Source organism: Copadichromis virginalis, linkage group LG22, assembly GCF_057382275.1.
Source record: "Copadichromis virginalis isolate Kocher_CV1m ecotype Utaka linkage group LG22, C_Virginalis_male_GT1.1, whole genome shotgun sequence".
Lineage (NCBI taxonomy): Eukaryota > Metazoa > Chordata > Actinopteri > Cichliformes > Cichlidae > Copadichromis > Copadichromis virginalis.
Window position 1 is genome coordinate 21,999,147 of NC_140638.1, and position 21,301 is coordinate 22,020,447.

A 21,301-nucleotide genomic window follows, 5' to 3' on the forward strand; every position below is an offset into this window, starting at 1 on the left:
AAATCTCAGACCTAAATAAAGCCATTAGCTTTAGTGATATTTAGGTCAGCAGAATGACCTTCAAAAAGATTTCGAGGTCTCATGCTATATAAATCAATTTACAATCACTTTCTGTTTAAAGTTGGTTCTTCGTTCCCACTGTCTCCAAGTCCTCATAATGGATTATTATTACATCATTAGTTTGTTGGGGTTTTCTCTGTAATATTGTCTTTATTGTCACATTTTATTTCTTGTTTTATTATTATTATGTAATAATAATAATAATAATAATAATAATAATAATAATAATAATAATAATAATAATAATAATAATAATAATAATAATAATAATAATATCTGTACGTCTATGTATACCGGATGTATGACCTGGACAGGTTTTTTAAACTCTCACATTTTCAAAAGAAAAGTACTCAACTACTTCTAGAAGTTTATCACCATGTCTTAAGCTGTCGTATTTTAGAAATAATGCGTATTATTGTTTTATTTATTTATTTATTTTTAAGTATAACTGTAGTGGTTTGCACATTCACCTTTCAAACGAAAGAATCCCAGGAGGGACCACAAATCCTTATGGCTTTGGGTCAGAGGGGGCATCGGGCGCAAAAGCTGTGCCAAATCAAACGTGGGGAGCTACCCGCTGTGACAATCCCTTGTGAATAAAGCAGCTGGTTTATGTCTTATCTTTGCAACAGAACTTTTAGTGTTAACTTTTTAGGGTATGAGTCTTCCTCTGCCACTTTTTAGTCTGGGGTCCCACAGGGCTCAATTTTAGGGCCTCTGCTTTTTTCATTATATTTACAGCCCCTGGGAACCATCCTCAGAAGGCATGGAATATCCTTCCACTGCTACGCTGACGACTGTCAGATTTATCTGCCTCTGAAGCAGAAAGAGGCCTTCTCTATTAAGCCACTTCTAGCATGTCTAGAAGACATTAAATCTTGGATGTCCCTAAACTTTCTAAAATGTAATTCAAGAAAAACTGAGGTTATTCTGTTTGGTCCTAGTGGACCTTGTGAACCCTCTGCTATTGATTTGGGAACCCTGGCAGAGTATTTTAAATCTGTTGTTACAAACGTGGGTTTTAATATGGACAGTGATTTTAAATTAGACAGTCAAATTAGTGCTATTGTCAAGTCCAGTTTTTAATCATTTAAGGCGCTTGGCAAAGATAAGACCTATTTTATCCAGGCCGCATCTTGAAATGGTAATCCATGCTTTTATTTCATCTCGTTTAGATTACTGTAATGCACTGTATTTTGGAGTTAGTCAGCATCTTCTCTCTCGTCTGCAGCTGGTCCAAAATGCTGCTGCACGACTTTTAACCAGAACTCGTAAAAGAGAGCACATAACTCCCATCCTGGCTTCACTCCATTGGCTGCCTGTATATCTTAGAGTTCATTTTAAAATTCTCATGTTTGTTTTTAAATGTTTAAACGGTCTTGCCCCAACTTACCTCTCTGAGCTTCTGCATCTTTACCCACCCCCCAGGTCTCTCAGGTCAGCTGTTAAGCTGCTCCTGGAGGTACCCAGGTCCAAGAGAAAGCTCAGAGGGGACAGGGCCTTCTCTATTGCTGCTCCTAATCTGTGGAACAATCTTTCCCAGCACATTAGAGAGGCCCCTTCACTGTCCACTTTTAAAACATATCTTAAAACCCATTTTTACTCCTTGGCTTATGACACAGTCTGACCCTGATTTTATTGTTTTAATCTAATATGCTGATTTTATTGTTTTAAATGTCATTCTCATCATCATTTTTATACTATTTTATTATTGTTTTTGCTATTTGTGCTGATTTTATTATTTTAAATGTCATTTTAATAATCAGCTTATTTTTTATTTTTTAAATATTTTTTATTTATTTTATATTATTTTAATTTATTTTAATTTATTTCTTATTTTTTAACATGTTCAATGTATCATTTCTGGCATGTCAAGTGTACAGCACTTTGTGTTCAGCTGGGGGCTGATCTGAAAGTGCTATATAAATAAATTTCTTGCTTGAAAGTAGCTACTGTCTGGGCCGTAACACTGACTTTCTAAATGGAAGACTAGTACTTTCTAAAAAGCCCCTTCATTATTATTATTATTATTATTATTATTATTATTATTATTATTATTATTATTATTATTATTATCATGTTGCTTTGGGTGATGACAGGATGTACTTAACGTTTCGTTGAAATCACTTCAGGGTTTCAGCTTTATTTTCAAGCAAATAGTCTCATACCGTTGACTGTCTAACGTTCTGAGAAGAAGAAAAAGACCCGGAGGCTCTCGCTCATTTGGACACGTAAACTCGATACAGACGCTGGAACGTCCCGTTTCAGACACACACCAAAAGTGGGGACAGGATAAAAACAAACAAACAAACAAACAAACACTTAACTGGGTCTCATCCGCCCACCCGGTCTGCCCCGTGTCCCGTCACGTTGCCGTTGGTGTGTCTACCCGGTGGGTCTGTCACTGACTCCGGTCCAGCACCACGCTGCTGCTATTGCTGCTGTTCCGTCCCGTCCCCCTCACCGTGTCGTAACCCCGCCCCTCTCAAGCCCTCTCTCCGTACGGGACCGCAATGATTTAGAAGTTCAGGAATCCCACGTGACGTCACCGGGAGGGTGATGTAATGCTTCTGTAAATAGAACGTATTGTAATCTCGCTCCAGTCCAACGTGGTTCCTCTCTGGAGCGCCGCTCGTCTACTCTCTACTTGTAGGTAAGTCTTTTACTTCCATTCACAAAACTTTCTAGCTCCGCGGCAACCGCTCTCCTGATACTGTGCCTTTATTATTTTTATTTTTATTTTTATTATTTTGACGGTTTAAAAAGAAAAAGGAAAGAAAAGTTGACGGCGGAACTTTTTAGCGAGGTGTCCCGGTGAAGTCTCATCACCCAGCGGAAAGGTTGAGCGCTCCTGTCTATTTGGGGTGTGTGACAGCACTCTCTGTACAGCTGTGCCGGGCTTGTTTATGAGTTGAACAGGTTCCTTTACGGTGCGGTAGGAGGAAAAGACAACTCACACACACAAACACACATAAACACACACACACAAATACCGGTCAAGTTCTTGAGACGCAGGCAGTGACCGTCCGGAGGACTTTTTGGTTAAGGACTGCGATTTAAATTGAGCAGAATGAGCTCCATGCCAGCTGCTGTCATGATTCATCCATCAGATACGGGGGACTTGAAGAAGTGTAGTGAGTAACTAAACCTGTCACCTTTTTAAAAATGATTTCTTTGATGCTTACAGGTGATATTAAAAGTTGTGCGTGTTTTTCTGTGAGTCATAGTAACCGAGTGTAAGTGTAGAACAATGACAGTTAAAAAATGAGGCGGGAAAACTTTTTTGTCAACGTAAATCCTGTCTTAAACTGACAGTATGTTGCCTGGTCTGTTGTTGAGTTCATCCGTTAAGGATGACGTCATTGCGCATTGAAGTGCCCGCTCTGACAGAAGGTTTTGCTGGAAATGTGCTGAGTCTGCTAATCTTGTACAAGAGCAGAAAGAGGGGGCAGAGGGGTTACAAACTGGATGCTGGGCTTTAAATTTTTACATTTGTCTGTAAAATGTGAGCTTGTGAAACACTTCGAGTACAGCTGACTGTGGCACGCTGTTACATACTGCTGATACATAAAACTACTAATAAACCTGCTTTCTGTATTAGCTGAGAATCAAAACCTTAAATACTTTGATCAATCTCCGATCTTGCTGGAATTTTGGTGTTGTGATCACCTAGTTACTGGTTTATTTTCAAGCACACAAGCACACGCACACCTATGAAGTCACCTCTACTTGCCTGGGGTTGGAAAATGGGGGCTGAGGCAGGTTCGAACCTGTCACGAGTAGGCCTGAAGTGCAGCCCTCCCTTCGCAGGCTCCCACCCTCATTCCTTCTCTCTTTCATTCATTGTGTCCTCCTCCTCCTGCTTTCCTCTCCCTCTCTCGATCACTGCCACTTGCCCTTTCCATTTTCCTCGCCATCAACCTAATGTCACTCTCCACCTCCCACCCGTCCTCTCACTCAAACACACACACACACACACACACACACACACACACACACACACACACACACACACACACACACACACACACACTTACTTTCCACTTCTTATGGATGCCTTTACTTTTGCCCTCTCTTTCCCAACTCGTCTCTTCGGCTCTCAGTCTTTCCCATAACATCAGCACGCGCTTTGCTGTCTTCTCATTGCTCTCGGCTCACGCTTACACAAGGGGTGGGGGAGTTTGCAACCTGTGAATATGCTTCTCATAACCACCATCTCCTCCCACAGCAACACTGGTAACATTTGTTGACCCTTGTCACCTGTTGTCACCTGGCTGAGGATTTGAAGACCTTCTTACTTTGTGCTTCAACAGCAGTCTTCAAATAATTCACAATTGCTCCACATCGACGGCTTAATATCCTCGCAGCAGAGGCAACTGGGTCGGTTCTGGGTTGGCACTGCAAGCTGGTTTATTACTGTGACTCTCATAAGCATTTGTGTTGATAATTTTATCCCAGTGACTTGATGTAAGACATGGCGAGCACTTATCCTTTCATCACACCAGTATTATTAACTGATACCCCGATGAAAGCCTAATTGTAGCCTGAAACAATTGCACTATACTTAGTCCCCACTCCAAGTGAAAAGTAAAGCTCCCAATGCTGGAAGGCTTTGATGCCCTTCTTGTGTTTACGTGTAATTACTAATGAGTAATGAAAGGCTGGAAAAAAACATGGTTTGTACGCTATAGGGCTCGTCCTAATACCTAGTGTATGCTCTCACCCCCGTCCGTTGGCACCAAAGGGATCATTTTCGTCAACTTAATATTGTGTCTCAGGAAGAAACATCCATCATCTGTGGCAACTATCTCATTACACACGGCTTCCACAATAAAGGCACGATAATAGGTGAACAGTATGTGAATTATCTGTGTAAATACAAAACATAAAACAGGGAACCTCAGGCTGCCTGCTGGGTGAGCTCATCTGAGCTGTGATCTGAGACTGCAGGTAAATAAATTCTTCTCACTTCTTCTGTTTTTACAGGCTTGTGTATGACATGAATGACAAACAGGACAGGCCTTATATGTGCGGCGCCCCGGGCTGCTCTCAGGTCAGTAGAATGCTATATACGTGTGGCATTACAAGGACTGTAATGGTCATTTAAAAAAAACCAAAAAAAACCCCCCAGGATGTCAGACCTAATCATCAATGAAATGAGTAACGATCAAGCTGTAGAATATAGGAGGAGTTTCTGATAAATACAAATGTTTCTGAAGTGATGAATAACCTAAAATACTTAACAGACTAAGAGCATCATGATGTCTTAGTCAGCTTAAGATGTAATCAGCTGCTTTAACTGAGAAAATCATCCCGCGTGTCACACAGCTGCACGCATCCCTTCACATCTCTCTTCCTGTGTTGGTGTGCTGCAGCGCTTCCAGTTAGAGGAACATCTGATCATCCACAGGCACAAGCATGAGATGACCCTCAAGTTCCCCTCCATAAAGACAGATGCAGCATTCACAGGTAAGGAAGAAAATGAGCTTCTCTGAGATTTCATCCTAGTCTCCCAGTGACCGCATCTCCTGGCTGCACATGTCTGTGGTGAAACTTCCTCCTTTTCAAGATCAGTGCTTGATATATATTTTTTTTAAAAAGATGACGATATACTATACAGTATGAAGTCAGATAACCCACCAAAGCAAGCTTCCTTCCTTCAAACAGACTACAAATGGTCTCGTGTTGCAGCATGTACAGTATACTCCATCAGATTAGAGCCAAAACACAGATAACAGCACTTTGATTTAAAAACGTGGAGAGTAGGTGCACCGGTCTCTGCACGGCCCATGTAAAACACAGTATTTCACTGCTTCTAGAGCTCATGGTTTTAATTTAGCACAATTTAGCCATCATTTAAATGTATATTAATCATTACTGTGCTCTGTATTTACAACACAAATATTCATGAGGAGTGAAAATAAAATTCCGAAATTGTTTAATTGTTTCTAATTCAGTTCTATGCAACAGACTGATAATAGCAGCAAGACTGCTGAACCTTCTCCGATTGTTTTAAAAGCACTGATATTGTAAATTCATCCTCTTCCTATTTTTTTAAGGATGTTTTTTTCTACAAGAGGAAAGATAAAGATTCTTCCTGTTTCAAGATCTGCTAAGTCAGAGAAAATTTCTTTAGCTTGTTTTGTGTGTCTGTGTGTAGATTCAGTGTCCGGTCATGTGTTTCAATGGCAAAAATAAGAATTTAGGAAAGATTTGCTCTTAAAAAAAGTAAGCATCTAACAACAGTTGACAATTTCACTCAGACTATATCAAACACATTTGCAGTGATTTCCAGGGAAACAAATGCCCCATTAAGATTAGTCCCATTGTGAACGGCTGTAAAATGCTGATTCTGCATCTAAATTAACTTTGCAAGCCTCACATTTCTGTGTTATGCACTACCTGCTCAGGCTACAGTAGTAGTATTAGTATCTTTAACATCAAAACAACCTCCAGACGATCATATAAACACAGTTTTTAAATATTGTGCTTCCACATTAACATTTCTGTGAATACATACTAACCATGAGCAGGAAGCAGTGGCTTGGCTGCTTGTAGAAAATATGAGTAAGTACGAGTCCCAATGCCAAAACAAGAAGAATTTCCACCTCATCTTCAGCCCGGACTAAAGCAACATATGAGCATAAGCTGGCTTTTGTGGTGGTGTAGGAATCAATGCAAAGCAGTACAACCAAAGTATTACCCCATCGCCAGTGGAAGCCGTGGTGCTGAGAAAAGTGTAGCCACACAAGAAAGGTGAAATCATAAAAGTCATGGAAGCCATGCTGCGATGTTTTGGCTTCATTTTTGTGACAATTTTGGAGGCGAACGTGGCTGTTGGTGTCAATGTTTTCCCCAAAGATTTGTCTGGATGTAAACAACGGCGCAAGATCTGGCCTCTGCAGACTCTCCCTCTGCACCTCCGTCCTGCAGCCTGTCACGCCTCCTGCAGGAACTCCCCTGTCAAAACAAAAACCCTCATGTGACCTCTGACCTCTATGTGTTTAGACGGCTCAGGGAGAGACAGACTGATGTTATCAGGCAGAGACGGAGAGCTCAGCTGAGAGGAGACTCGTTCCTCTTCTTCGCATGACGACCTGCACCACTGTTAATTTAGAAAGCAAAAAAAGCTTAAACTACAGTCTGTTTTGGCAAGTGCTTCAAATTTTTTTAAAAAGCAAATCCGTTTTTTTTCCCTCTCTTTTGTTTCCATTTGGATGCAATGACTCTAGACCAGACTCCGACGCCGACACGATTTCTGCAGAACTGCGAAGAGGTTGGTCTCTTCAAGGAGATCGAGGAAGAATTTCTTCAAGCACAAGAGGAGGAAAACAAGAAGCAGGTAAGTCTGACAAGTTTTTTTATTATCATATTATTTTATTTCACTTAAAATAAACCATCAGTTCTAGTCTGACGTTAGCTGGAAAGAAGCAAGGATTAAGACATGATGCAGATCCGTCCCCCGGTGCTGCTGAGAGTTTATGTTTTGAGTGACACTTGTTTGTGAGGGAGTCAGGCCCGGTCAGACAGCTGCAGATATCTGACCTGCTGCAGGAAAGACACACCGAGCGATCACATTCTACCCTGTAAATTAAACAGCTAGTCGTCACACTCAGAGACAACTAAACAAGTGCACACACTCTCATCGCTGTCACCACAGGCATTATAAGAGAGAAATGTGGCACTCAAAGCAATTAAATCAAAATATTTGGGACAATTTTGAAAGAGCATGTATAGAGAGTGGTAGTATGACTACCAGGGGGAAAAAAGCTTTTTAAAGCTTGATTTTGGAGGCAAAGACAGTTCAATTCATTGTTATTTATATGGCACCTAATCACAGCATCACTCACCTCAAGACTTTAATGTAAAGGCTCTACAATACTAGAGCAAAAAAACCCAAATTAGATGATCTCCAATGAGCAAGCACTTGGTGACAGTGGGAGGGAAAACACACACTTGGAAACCTCTAGCAGAACTAAGTTCAGAGGGGGGCAGATAGGGGGTGGCTGAGGGGAGGGGAGGGAGACAGGACAAAAGACGTGCTGTGGAAGAGAGCCAGAGATTAATAATAACCAATGATTTAATGCACAGTGGTGTATAAACACGTAGTGACTGAAGAAACACTCAGTGCATCATGAGAGGGTCACCTGATCCAGCCCTAACTATATATTTTATCAAAAAGGAAAGTTTAAGCCTAATCTTAAAGATAGGAGCTTGTTGCACGGAAGAGGGGCCTGAAAGCTGAAGGCTCTTCCTCCCATTCTACTTTCAAGTACCCTAGGAACCATAAGTAAACGAGCAGTCTGAGACCAAAGTGCTCTATTGGGATGATATGGTATTATGAGGTCTTTAAGATATGGTGGGGACTGATAGACAGAAACCTTTTAAGTGATTTGACACATTTGACAGGTGAGTGTATATAAGCAATATTAATCTCCCTGTGAACAATGAAATTAAAGTTAATATAGGTAATGCTTAAAAAAACTGCTCTGCCGCATCTCATGATGGCTGCCATGTGTCTGCGTTAGTGTCTAAAAGGACTTTGACTGGCACCGTAATCTCTGATCGTAAAAGACTTCAATCATTTACTGCCCCACAAGTTTACAATGGTCTCAGCTGTTTGTCTTTTTTTTTTTATTCTTTCCACAGTCGCTTTCTCATAATGGGCCCTCCTGTATGAGCCAGCACCAGCTCAAACCCCAACATCAGCTCCAGCACCCACCCCAGCCTCAGCACCCACATCCCCAACCACCGCTGCATCATCCCCAGACTCATGCACTGCATCATCCCCAGACACATGGCCCCATGATGGCCCCTAGCTGCAGCCTGGCCGCCCAGCAAGCCCTGTCCTCCTCCCAGTCTGGATCAGTCATCACCCAGGCTACCTCCACCCTAACACACTCCGAGTAAGTTCACACAGACGCACACACACACATTTACCTACAGGCATCGAAACACATATATGTGTATCTTACATTTTCCCTACATCGCACACGCAAACACATTTCCTTTTCTCATTCTTTCTTTTTCCTCCTGTTATGGACACATTATAAATCATTCCGCCGCTCACAAGCTGGCGTTTCCGCTGCATAATTCATCACTTCATTAACGAAGTGAGAGGAAGAAGCAGGAAAAAAATTATACGTCAGTTTAGTGAGAGAATTAAGTAACTCCAAAAGTGATGAAGAACCACTGCATAAAAAGCCACTCAGTCCTTTAGACGCTACCCACCCCACCATGCAGCTACTGTCTCTGTTACATGTCTGCAAAGACTCAGAACCAGACCGGAGTCTCTCAGCGCCTGGGCAGCTTCCTTGGCTCCCTGGTTATCACCCAGTTCTACAGACAGATTAGAGGAGTTCCTGTCTTTCATCTGACCAGCTCCCTGCAGCTGCTCCCACTCCTCCTAAAAGGCCGGCTATGAATTTGTGAAACCTAGTAAACAGTCCGCCCTCACAAGTTCTCATAATACACACATACAGGGTTCATTATGTATTCTGCTCTTCATTATGCTGTATATTTACAGCATTCTGTTTGATAAGGAAAAAAAGGTGTTTTCAAGTACTTATTTAATTGTTTACTGACTAATATTACTTGCAACTTTAGGTAATACAAGTAATTTTCATCTCTAATTTCATAAAGAAAAACGAACTCATGCCTGCCACAGCAACATAATTAAATAACTTCACTTGTTTATAATAACGTGTATATCAGGTTACCTTAAAAATGAAACTTAAAAAAACTGAACATTAAACTGTTTATGTGTAACTTTTTATTTAAAAAAATTTCACATATGTCTTTGTCTGCCTCTTAAAATGTTTTTCAGCTAATACAAGAAATCTACCCTTTTCAGTCAGCTTTAATCACTAACAGAAACAGTGTACCTCATATTCTGGGCAATAAGCACAACATGAAGCCTACAGCTTTATTGGGACTAAAGCATTTCACAGTTAGGCCGGTGGATTATCCAGATTAACTCTATGAATGTTTCTAGACAGAGAAAATGCTGTTGTTTGTTTTTTCAGTGTAAACTTTAATTGCTTTAACCTCTAAGCTGTGGTGCTTTAAAATAGGAAAAACTGGAATGAGAAAATGTTTGAAAGGCATCAGCCTCTAGTTTCTAAACATTTGCCAGTTTAGAATGTGGAGGACCAAAACCTAACCCTAACCTTACTCCTAATCCTGTAATAATAATAATGATAATAATAATAAGCATTTTTGGGCCTGTTTGTCTTTATTCTTGTGCCATCAGCCCACCTATAAATACACCTGTACGGGCCTAGGCACACTCACATATTTCTACAAGTTGGAACCATTTTACATTTGCTTGAGAAGATTTTGACTTTTATAGTTTTTCTTTTTTTAGTGTAACATTTTCTCTACCAGTCCTAGTTATTACAGCAATGTCATTTTTGCATTTATGACTATTTTAAGGCTTTATTAATTCACGGGAGAGCAGATGTATGATATTCTGAGATCAAACTGGACACGTTGTGATTAAAAAAAGATTTTTTTGTGTGTTTTCTGGGGTTTAGTTATGCTAAATATAGTAAATAGCGATTCCCGCCCAAATGTCAATCTTACATAAAAGTGCCTCCATCATCTCCATCAAACCGATGGTTTCTGCTTGCAACGCATACTGTAGACAAACAAAAGGCTGTCAAATCTGTTGTTGATTAGATGAATCAAGGTGCCACAAGTGAGTCAGTGACATAATTAGCTCCAAACATCTGTCCAGGCTCAGACAGGACGTGACAGGACAGTGGGGAGCGAGCTGACAGTCATTTATGGCAGCATTAATCAGTGCCAGCTGAATCCAGACAGCATGTTAGTCAGTGAAACCCGCTAAGAGTTACTAAGTGAACTCTGGATCGGGCATCTGGCTGTTTCCCCAAGTGTTTACCACCGGTTTCCATAGTGACCTGGTCTGAATGTCTGGCTGCTGGCCTGGTAGAACTGTTGTGGTTATGTTAGGAAATGCTGTTTTGGTTTGTCTGCGCTTTGTTGTATTCTAAAAGGGTCGCATACCCTCAGATTCGGCGATGACATCATTGATGATGACCTCAGCGTGGCCATGCAGGCCCACGCTGTCCGACTGGCAAAGAGCCAGAGGGGTTAGGTCAGCACATGGCACCCTGGGTCTCTGGATCCCCCCCGCTCTGATCTGCAGGCTTTGCACCTCCCTCTCGGGCTGTCATTTTTCTCCACGTCTTTCTTTTCTTTCCATTTTTTTTAAACTTCATCACTCTTTCTCTTGTCAGCGCTTTACCTCAAAACTCTGTTTACAGCTCTCTCCTGGCATACAATAACACATCAGTGCTTTTTGATCACATTGGAGTGTTTAAGGGCTCTCAGAGACTCCTCAGTAACATTTGTTTCTAGTGGTTGGCGGCTTTGATTTGCCAACTTGCCAATGTTTTGACACATCTGCCTTTGAGACTTCTCCGCCATCCCAAAACAATGAGGCTCAGTGGAATTTAGGTTGTGCTACTCCCCATGTCAAAAAAGTTCAACAGCAACATCTTTGCCTAGAGAACTTAATATTCTGGACAATAAGCAGAACACCCTGTCAACAGTTTCGTAAGGGACTATTTCCTCCGTAGAAAGTAGTTCCAGTAAAATCTGTTAAATGTATGAAATAAACAGGATGACTGAAATGCTGCTTCTAGAAAGATATACTCCTGCTTTACTTTAGGAAACTGTGCCAACTCGTTGCTCAGACGAAGGTAAGCCTGCCAGCTAAAATCACTTATCTTTTCCTTTTGAAAAAATATTTGAAGTAAGTAGTAGAAATCAAACATGATGTTAGTTCAGCCAAGTTACCCTCACCTGCAGTGGTAGCAGATCAGCTGATCTCAGTGCTAGCCTACATCATCAGCTGATGGCTCAGCTGATACCCTTGTAAACAGTGGGAGGGCTATTTTAGCTGCTGTAGCACATCTGCAAGCCACTTTGCAACCCACCTCTTCCCTAGCTCAGTGGCATATCTGTTGCCACTGTTACCAGCTCTGTTTTGTGTGAAGGTCCTACACATTAAAGTGCAGGGAGGTCCCAGAACAGCGCCATTCTGCTGGCTTTGTATGCATTTTTTGTTTGTAGACTTGGATACAGCTTCCCCTAAAAATAAGACGATATGACCATTCTCACATCTCACCTCCATCTGCCATTAAGACCCAGCTATAAATGTTTCAACTTGCACCTCTTACTGAACCTGGTTTTATGAAACTTTGGCTGTGGACGGCTCTCTAGCATGACCCGTCTCTATCGCTCTCTCCCTCTTCGGCTCACCACAGGCCGGTTCCCGGGCCGCTGTCGTGCCTCCTTCACATGCGGAACAGACACAGGCAGCCGCTGCCAGCCTCCTTACCTGGCACCCTGCCAGACCCCGCCATGCAAGGGGCATCTGCTCAGCACATGACTGTAAGTATGGAAGGGGATGGTGTTTGTCATCTTCAGACTCCCACACATTCAAACACGCATGCCTGATGATTTATAGATGCAGGTATAGTGGACCCATGACAGGAAAATTCACTTTTGTGGATAAATTAATCAAAATGTCAAAACTCCAGATGGATGTGACCTTTGGGGGAACTCTTCATACTTGAGGTTTATGTGGATACAAGCTGCTGCTTCCCTTTGTCACAGCTGAAAGATTCTTTTTGTGTCTACTGTTTCTTCTTCAGATGGAGAAGCAGATGTCTTGTGCAATGGGTATACCGGCTCCTGTACACAACCCCTCCTGTTCTTCACCCCAGGTAGGTGATCATCAGTCAGTCTGACTACCTTTTTCCACTATTTCCATTATTGGAGCTAATAACATTATATTAGCATTACACTAATAATGCATTACACCACAGCTGTTTATGAAGAGTGGATTTCTGCATGTTTCATCAACTCCCAGCATATTATATCTTATCCTAACGTTTTGGTTGTCTGTGGTTCAGGAGGCAGAGTGAGGTTGAGTGAGGTAAGCTAACAATTGAAAGGTTGGAGGTTCAATCCCAGTCTGCACTTTGAATCTTTCTGTGGCAGGATTCTGAACCCTGCTGCACTCGGTGTGTTTTATTGTTAGACAAAGCACTTAGGTGTAAACTAAAGTGCTATATGAATGACTGATTGGGTGACTGAGGCTTATAGTAAGCTCAGTTAGAACAGAGATGTCCATTATATATACCCTTTACCATCCTGCTCCAGCTCATAACACTGTGTATCATCATCACTCAGAACATCCGGTGCAATATTACTAAAGTCTGTAAAGTAGGAGTGTGTTTGTGTGTGTATAATAACTTATACTGATCTCATATTCTGATATCTTTATATTGATATATATGTATTTGAATATATTTTTGTCTTAACTATATGCACCACTCAGAGAGTTGCTCCAAATTTGGTTGTACACCTGTAGAATGACAAATAGTCGCGTTCTATTCTAATCTGTTCTATAATGGCTCAAAATGTGGGTGATTTTTCAATAAAGACAAATTCATAGTGTTATGTAACACTTAAAAAAAAGACACCCGGCCTCACCTTCTGCCTTTGCCATAGTCCTTTCTAATCAGCACAGACAGGAAATAGAATGTAACTCTACCCCCAAACACACACACACACACACATTGGACCACAGGAAGTCACAATCTACATGCTCCCCCGTGGCTTTCTCAGTTGTTTTATTTCCCTTGCGTCAACAAGCGTGCGATCTTTTCGCTTGTAAATTTTACATATCCTCTTTTCACCTGCATCTGGAATTAATAGTTAAAAATATTTTGCTATCAAAAGCTACTTCAAATGGGAAAACTGTGAAATAGCCCCACACACACAAACACACACACAGGCATGGACGCAGGTTGTGGCTTCTTGTGGAGGAGCTCGCATACAGAGTGGCAACTGAAAAGTGGTTTCAGATTGCGGAGCCACTCAGGTGGCAAGTTTACTTCTGACCCTCTTTTCTTACACTCTCTCACACACACACACACATACATAAAAGGGTACCCGATGACCCAACACATTCTTACCTTACCTTAGCTTTTATTACTGAAGCAACTCCTTACTTTAAACCTTAATCCTGATGCAGAATCTTAACCCTCAAACAACACTTTGACTTTTTGTCAGGTTTGTAACACTCGCCAAGATGCAACACATTTGTTCCACAAATGTCCTCAGTGGACGCAAAGAGGTGGAGTGGGTCATCTACATATTGGTTTGTCAGTGGTTCAGTCCGGGATACTTACCCCCCCCCCCCCCCCCCCCCCCCCCCCCCCGGTGCACCTACTGTGAGTGTATGTGTTGTAGGTAACGTTCCTAAAGTACACAGAATAAAGTGCTGCATGAATGTGTGTGTGTGAGCAGGTGAATGAGTCTTGTAGTATAAATCTAAGGAATTATATTGGTCCTCGGAAAGGTTTTTCTTTTTCGAAACAGGCCTCCGCTTATTTAAAACATCAGAAAGTGTGTTAACGTGCCTCTGTTGTACAGTAACGCTACACTCAGCTCAAGTGGAAAAGTAAACATTTGACAAGTGGATCAGTGTTTCATGTACAGTTTTGTGTCTTCATTCACTGATCCCTTCAGACAGAAATATTAACGTGGTGTGTCATCCAAGCCAAGGAGACCCATGATGTAATCGCCGGCCTCAGTGTCAGGGTGTTTCTATCTAGTAAACACAACTGAAGGACTCGTGTCCCGCTCTATTTAGTGTGTGTGTGTGGCTGTGCGTGTGTGTATGACTGGCAGCCTGGCTGGCTGGTAAAGCTGGCACAGACAGCTCAATGACCTCATCCTTGGCACCAGTTAAATGTGCTCTCTTTTTACTTCACTGAATGGTGAAGAGAGAGAGAGAGCGAGAGAGAGAAATCTGCTTCTTCTCTTAAAGAAATATTGTGTAACAGGGAGCAGATAACAGTATTGCCAGGGAGGGACTGGAATGGGGGGGGTGATGTCATGCTCCAAACATGACCTCTCCCTCTCTTGCTTTTCTCTGCTGAGTGTTGGAGAAAGGTGAGATGAGGTTTAATTTAGCTCGTACAGTCTGTTTAGTCAGATGATACACGGGAATGATAAAGTGTGAAGGTATCAAGCTGCAGACGGCAGCATTTATTGGAACACGTTATCCCTCTCATCAACAGTTGTCTTCGCAGTTGCGGACGCTGAGGAGAAGTGGCGAGGATGGAAAAGAAGGAGGGTTTGACCCGCAGATATTGTTTGCATCGAGGTGCAGGACGCGGCTTGAAGTGGCCCGTTGCTTCAAAGAGAACCTGCTGTTACTAATTTAGCAGGCGTTAAGGATAAACCATAGACTGAACACTATGACTCAAGTCTTTTGACTGTAGCCACATTTTTTTTTTTAGTTTGGAGTCTAAAGTTACCATATTTGGGGAAAGAAAGTTGAGTTCTTAGAAGGCTGTATCCATACACTGTATGGGTGAACTGCACAGCCACAGATGGCCGCTAATTAGTAATTTTCTTGCTATGATATATAAAATGAAATGTAGGAATTTCAGGCCAGTAGTGGAAAGAAAAAAAGCTGTCTCACTTGACCTTTGTAAACATTTTCCATTTGAGTTTATAGACTCAGTTTATGCGCCATACAGATAATAAAAAAATGAGGTCTGCTTCATAAATCTTGATCATGCTATGGTTCAAAAGACCACATTGGCTATTGAGCTGACAATCACAAGTCAGTAGCCAATAGTCAGACCCGCCCCTCTCTTTCACGTCCATTCTTCACAAGCAAAACACCGTCGCCAGCTTGAGGCTTCAAAGCAGGACCTCAAAGCAGTGCGTGACGTCAGGGCAGCTACGTCCATCTTTTATACTGTCTGTGGTTCTTATCTACCTCAGATATTATGATGTCATCATATTGCCTAGCAGCTACACATCCAAAGGGCTAAAATTATCAACTTGTAGTGTTTATCCACTGATAACACCTGATAAAGGCATCGTATCATTTTAATTTCACAGACGCATTATTTTTTTTTTCCATGCACTAGTACTAATAAAATACTAAAAGAAACCCTCACGCAACAAAGTGGAAACAGTCACTTGCTGAATTGCTCGTTTGTGCCGTAAGCCACACAACAATTGATAATTCCATTAAAAATGCTCAGTCCAGAGGTCCAGTTCAATGACTGGCCAAAACTGGCCACTGTCAAACTTTAAAAGTGTAATTAGAAGAATGACAAAGAAATGAAACTGCAATACAATTTCTATTAGGGGAGTATTCACAGAGACCAAAACCATTCTTTCAGAAGAGTTTAATCTTGCTTTTTAATGCTGTTAAGTTGGGCGTTTTAACATAGTCATCTTTCCTTTTTGACAAAGCATATAGTCAAGGCTGGATCAGGTCACGCTGAATCCTCCTTTAGTTTCACTGCAATAGCTCTAGGCTGCTGGGAACTTCCCAAGTGTTTCTTCTTCACCGTTCCTATGTGTTTTCACACACTCTGCATTGAATCGTGAGCTATTATTCATCTCTGGTTCTCCTCCAAAGTGTGGTTTTGTCCTGTCTTCCTCCCCTTGCCCCCAACTGGTCACGGTAGATGGCCGCTCCTCCCCGAGTCTGTTTCTGCTGGAGGTTTCTTCCTGTTAAAAGGGAGTTTTTCATTCTCACTGTCACCGAAGTGCTTGCTCATAGGTCATCTGATTGTTGGGGTTTTCTCTGTTTTCTTTGAATTATTCTAGGGTTTTTAACTTACATTATAAAGCACCTTGAGGCGACTGTTGTTGGGATTTGGTGCTATATAAATACAGTTGAACTGAAATGAACAGTTGTCTGTTGGGATTGTCTCACTGTGCAAGCCAGCCTCGTGTGGTCATTTGAGGAACTGCAGTTTTATGGCCTTTCTGTGTGGTTATAGGGCTTCTGAGCATTCTCTAACATATTGACCATGAAAGGGGTAAATAAATATCTTTATAATCCAACATGAAAAAGAAAAGGAAAGTCTTCCTCAGTTGAATTCACGTTAATTGTTTGTATTTTCTTAATCTGGTTACTAGTATATACTTATTATCCTCTGAACACAGTTCAGAGGCTGATATCAGAGTGGATAGTGGTTAGATCTCTTCAGATTTCTAAATCATTGCACATAGAAGTGATAATAATTTAACTTTTTAATAGCATCACATGATTAATTAACTTGTTCTTTTTTTTGTTTATTATCTATTTCGGCTCAGAGATCCAAGCAGACATTGGGCCACCATTATCAACAGCACCACCCAGGAATGATCACCATCAGTAACAATGTGCCACCCATGGGCCACATGATAGAGATGATGCCACAGCGTCACCAGACACCTCCACTACAACAACAACAACCACAACAGCAGCACCACCATCATCATCATCCTCAGCCTCATCCCTCACAGCTTCCGCCTGTGCCTCTTACCTACCAACAGCGGTGCCATGCTCCCCACCCACAGCATCTTGGAAGCACCCAGAGCCACCAGCTGCACCAGGCAGGGAATTTACCACCTCACGCTCAGGCTCACCAATCACCGCCTTCACATTTACACCCAGGCTCACCGCCTGCACCTCCACTGTCTGCTCCTGCGCAGGTATAATGCTTTATATTTAACGATGGCTGGGTTTTTTGTGCATTCAAGCACAGTTACTTGAAAAAGTTGTTGTTTTTGTTCTGCAGTTATCACCAGTTGCACAGCAGATGCAGCCTTCCCAGCCATCTCACACTCATGCAGTGCAGGCAGGCGGTAGCTGCAGCGGAGGTGGTGTAGGAGGAAGCGGAAACCGTCGAAGGAGGACAGTAGAGCAGGACCCCGACGAGCGAAGGCAGAAGTTTCTGGAACGTAACCGGGCCGCAGCCACCCGCTGCCGACAGAAGAGGAAGCTGTGGGTGTCATCACTGGAGAAGAAAGCTGAAGAGCTGACGCACACAAACCTTCAGCTACAGGTGGGATGTGCTCTGAGCACAAGACACACTCACATCAACACAACCTACACTTCGAGAGTGCTTACCATTTCACTGTGTTTGCTTCCAGAACGAGGTGACGTCACTGAAGTCGGAGGTGGGTCAGCTGAAGCAGATTCTGCTCACCCACAAGGACTGTCCTGTCACTGCTCGGCAGAGGGAGGCACAGGGGTACCCCAGTGAGTAAAACCCCCCTTCCCTGTAACCCTGTGTAGAAATCTCACCAGCTTTTCCAGATGCCTGACACCAGTCATCTCCATCCACCACTGAGGGTGTAATTCACACATTAAACCTTGTGTACCCACAATTACACATGCACTCGCTATTACACAGGGGGTTCTTAAACTTCTCGAGGCCAAGAACCCCTAAGAGGGGAGAAAATGTCCTAAGAAACCCCTCATATTTTCTGATTTAAATGCAGCTTTACCTGCTGACTTAATATAGATAATAATTAAAGCTACTTGCTAGCCCGTATGTCAAAAAGACAAGAAGCCGAACAGCTGGAATGGTTAATTACACCCTGAGAAAAGTGTGTGATAGCTGATGATAGACTGACGTGATGTGTCACAATCACATCTGATGGCGAGCTTCTGTCAGCCCAAAGATAACACAGGCAGGAGTAAATGTCCCCATCTGTAAATATGCACTTTTTATTATAAAATTATTTTTTTGCAAATTATTTGCCCTTTGACTTTTGGATGCAGACACCTGGTGCTCCCACTTTGAGAACCACTGCTCTACACACCGAGGACCTTAAAGTGGACCTATTATGCTTTCTCCTATTTTCTGTCATATATACGCACTGTTATTAAAATTGGTACCAGTTTTTTATGTATGTACATGTGAGCAAAGAATTTGTTTTTTCCTCATGGACATGGATGTGTATGATGTCAAGAGAGGGGATATCCTTATGTGGTTATGTCAGGTATGCAGCCATGGCTGTGAGCACAGAAACCCCACCCAACCTGCTTTTCAAACCTTCTGTTCTGGGCACAACAGTTGTTTCAGAAAGCTGACTAAAAAGGGGAGGGAGACGAAGGGACAAACAGGAATTATCATGAAAAATGAGCATAATAGGTCCACTTTAAACTGTGTCTTAAAGTGCTAAAGAAACAGCACAAAAGAGTAAAGTAACTCTTGCTTTAAACCCCGCTGTGTCCAAAAAAATTAGCAATGCACTTTTGAAGAGATCAGGGGGAAAAAAGCACTGCACTCTTGATTTAATTTAAAGGAATATCAAGTTTGTCCTTCTGTTTTAATGAACCACACCGCAATGGTATTTGAGATAACTTGTAGTACCATGCTACTAGCATTGTTTTGCCTTGCATGAAGCTAGCAGGGAACAAGTTGCCTTTCTTGCACTCCACAGGCGGCTTCAAGTTTATGTCAAACAGTGACTGAAACTGACCTGTAACGAAAGATATTTAAAAAGTGAAACGCTGTGGCCTAAGCAGACAAAGACGTATGTGTCAAGAGTTTCTTAGAACAAAGAGAGATGCAATATTGGCACATTTCATATTCATATATTTCTACTGTTCTTTATACATGTATGTACAGTATTCAATTGTTAAAATAAAGGAGCTATTTTCATTTAATCTCAAATGCCGTGGCTTTTTATTTGATGCCTACAATCTCCAACACCAAAAAGCAGAGAGTCAGAACTTTATAAGTGACTTTGACAGCTGTCTCTATGTCCAGCTGCAGGGGTGAGCCCTGGAAGAAGTCCCACCCCTGCAGGTCCTGGGTTTGATCTGCAAGCCATCCAACATAACAGCATCTCCACTTCCTCGACGTCTGGAGGCGATTCGGGCCACGACCTCCAGCCCGGACACTAGCCTGCAACGTATAGGTGAAATCCCAAACTGGATAGGATTGGGATTTTATAAATCCATGTGAACGCTTGAGGTATTTTTCAACACGATCAGCAGATTTTCTGTGAGAAGATCAGAAACACTTACTGAGAGAGAGAGAGATCTGTCGCTTCATTTCTCCAAACAGGTGCATAAAATGCACTTTCTGAAAGCCTTGTTAAAACTGTGATGGCAACTGGATCCTGTGTTTATTCAGATAATGTCTGTTTTCTTTTGACATGAGCCTAACGTTGCCTCCTACCTACTCGCTATGACACATCTTTTTAGTATCATTCTCTGGCATATCTTGCACTAATTCAGAAAAAGAGACTATAACTTTTTTTTGTTTGTTGTAATTGGGCAGCTCCAAGTGCACCTTTTTCCATTTTTGAGCAGAGGCAGCTTACCTTAAATAACACAACAAAGTTTTTGTTGTTTTGGGTGTTTTTTCTACAGGTAATTCAAATTATAAGATAAATATTTTATCCTAAAATTTCCCATTTCATTGATTTGTAAATATTAGTTAATTAAACCTGCAACTGTGTTGGAAAGCCACTGAAAACAGTATTTTCTTTAAGGCACTTTTTTGTGACTGCCTTGAGTCACTGAGTAATTATAAACTACACTTCATGTCTCAGTCCCTGCTAGTTTAATTAAATTTACACAGAAGTTACACTTTTTGTACTGTAAAGACGCTGACAATCGCTGTAAACCTAATGCAAAAATTAAAAAAAAATATTATTCTGGTATCTTTTTGTGAATCATTGAAATGTGTTTTTACAACGTCAGATCTGTCAGATTCATATTTGTTTGCCTTTAATTTTGGTCAGCTGGTGGCTGTGAGCAGTGAGACTGTGGTTCTGTACTTGTGGTGCGGTCTATCCTGCCATCTAGTGACTGTTTTTATTAGTGAGAGCAAAAATAAGAGTAGTCATCAAAGTGTGACCAGGATTGTTTCTGTCTCGTCTCATACACAGACAGAAAGACTTAAGATGAACTTTCTGCATGTTCTTCCTGTGGAGATGTGAAGGTCAGCCCTGTGATGGCCTGGCTACCTGTGCAGGGTGTACCACCTCAAAGTCTGCTGAGATCCTGGATAACTGGGCAACTACTAACAAAAGTGTCCCAGACTTCAAAGGATAGTTCTCCCAAAATGTAACCTATTGTTAACCAGTTTTTGAAAATATCAGCCACAGACATGACTGGCTTCTCTTGAAAATAGTAAAAGTAAGCAATACTTTTCTTGTGATGCTTAAAGTCCCCCCAAAATGTATTTTACTAAACTCTTTTGAGGATTTATGACCTAGTTACTCAAATATATCCACAAGCTTCGCTGTGGGGTCGTTATGCATGCATCTATCCATGACTAGAGGCGCGATGTCCACCCTCATATGCTAGCTCCAAGGTTATTATGGTTAACTGAAACGAAACTAAAAAAAATAAATATTATTAAAAAATAAACCTTGAGTT

The 21,301-nt window shown here is 41.7% G+C and overlaps 1 protein-coding gene across 3 annotated transcripts; it reads left to right on the forward strand.

The window, feature by feature from the left end:
• The first annotated feature begins 2,587 nt into the window (after window positions 1–2,587).
• Window positions 2,588–20,573, forward strand: LOC146683360 (cyclic AMP-responsive element-binding protein 5-like). 3 transcript variants are annotated; one of them, XM_085446372.1, is made up of 11 exons: window positions 2,588–2,713; window positions 5,047–5,113; window positions 5,436–5,529; window positions 7,293–7,402; window positions 8,710–8,966; window positions 12,354–12,480; window positions 12,744–12,815; window positions 17,230–17,610; window positions 17,697–17,963; window positions 18,052–18,160; window positions 19,680–20,573. In XM_085446372.1, exons 2-11 carry the CDS (start codon window positions 5,060–5,062, stop codon window positions 19,814–19,816), a joined length of 1,608 nt encoding a protein of 535 aa, XP_085302498.1. In that variant the 5' UTR covers window positions 2,588–2,713; window positions 5,047–5,059; the 3' UTR covers window positions 19,817–20,573. The 3 variants fall into 3 exon arrangements, with proteins under 3 accessions (XP_085302498.1, XP_085302500.1, XP_085302499.1); XM_085446374.1 differs by lacking the exon at window positions 19,680–20,573 and adding an exon at window positions 18,686–19,576 and having other exon boundaries at window positions 2,589–2,713; XM_085446373.1 differs by lacking the exon at window positions 2,588–2,713 and adding an exon at window positions 2,735–3,194.
• Window positions 20,574–21,301: the final 728 nt, after the last annotated feature.

What these genes read in the sequence shown, in the direction of transcription:
- LOC146683360 (XM_085446372.1), top strand. Translation starts at nt 5,060, where the DNA reads ATGAATGACAAACAGGACAGGCCTTATATGTGCGGCGCCCCGGGCTGC. An exon ending in GACAGATGCAGCATTCACAG is followed by an intron (nt 5,530 to 7,292) that starts GTAAGGAAGAAA and finishes CAATGACTCTAG; the next exon opens with ACCAGACTCCGACGCCGACA. An exon ending in CATCTGCTCAGCACATGACT is followed by an intron (nt 12,481 to 12,743) that starts GTAAGTATGGAA and finishes TTTCTTCTTCAG; the next exon opens with ATGGAGAAGCAGATGTCTTG.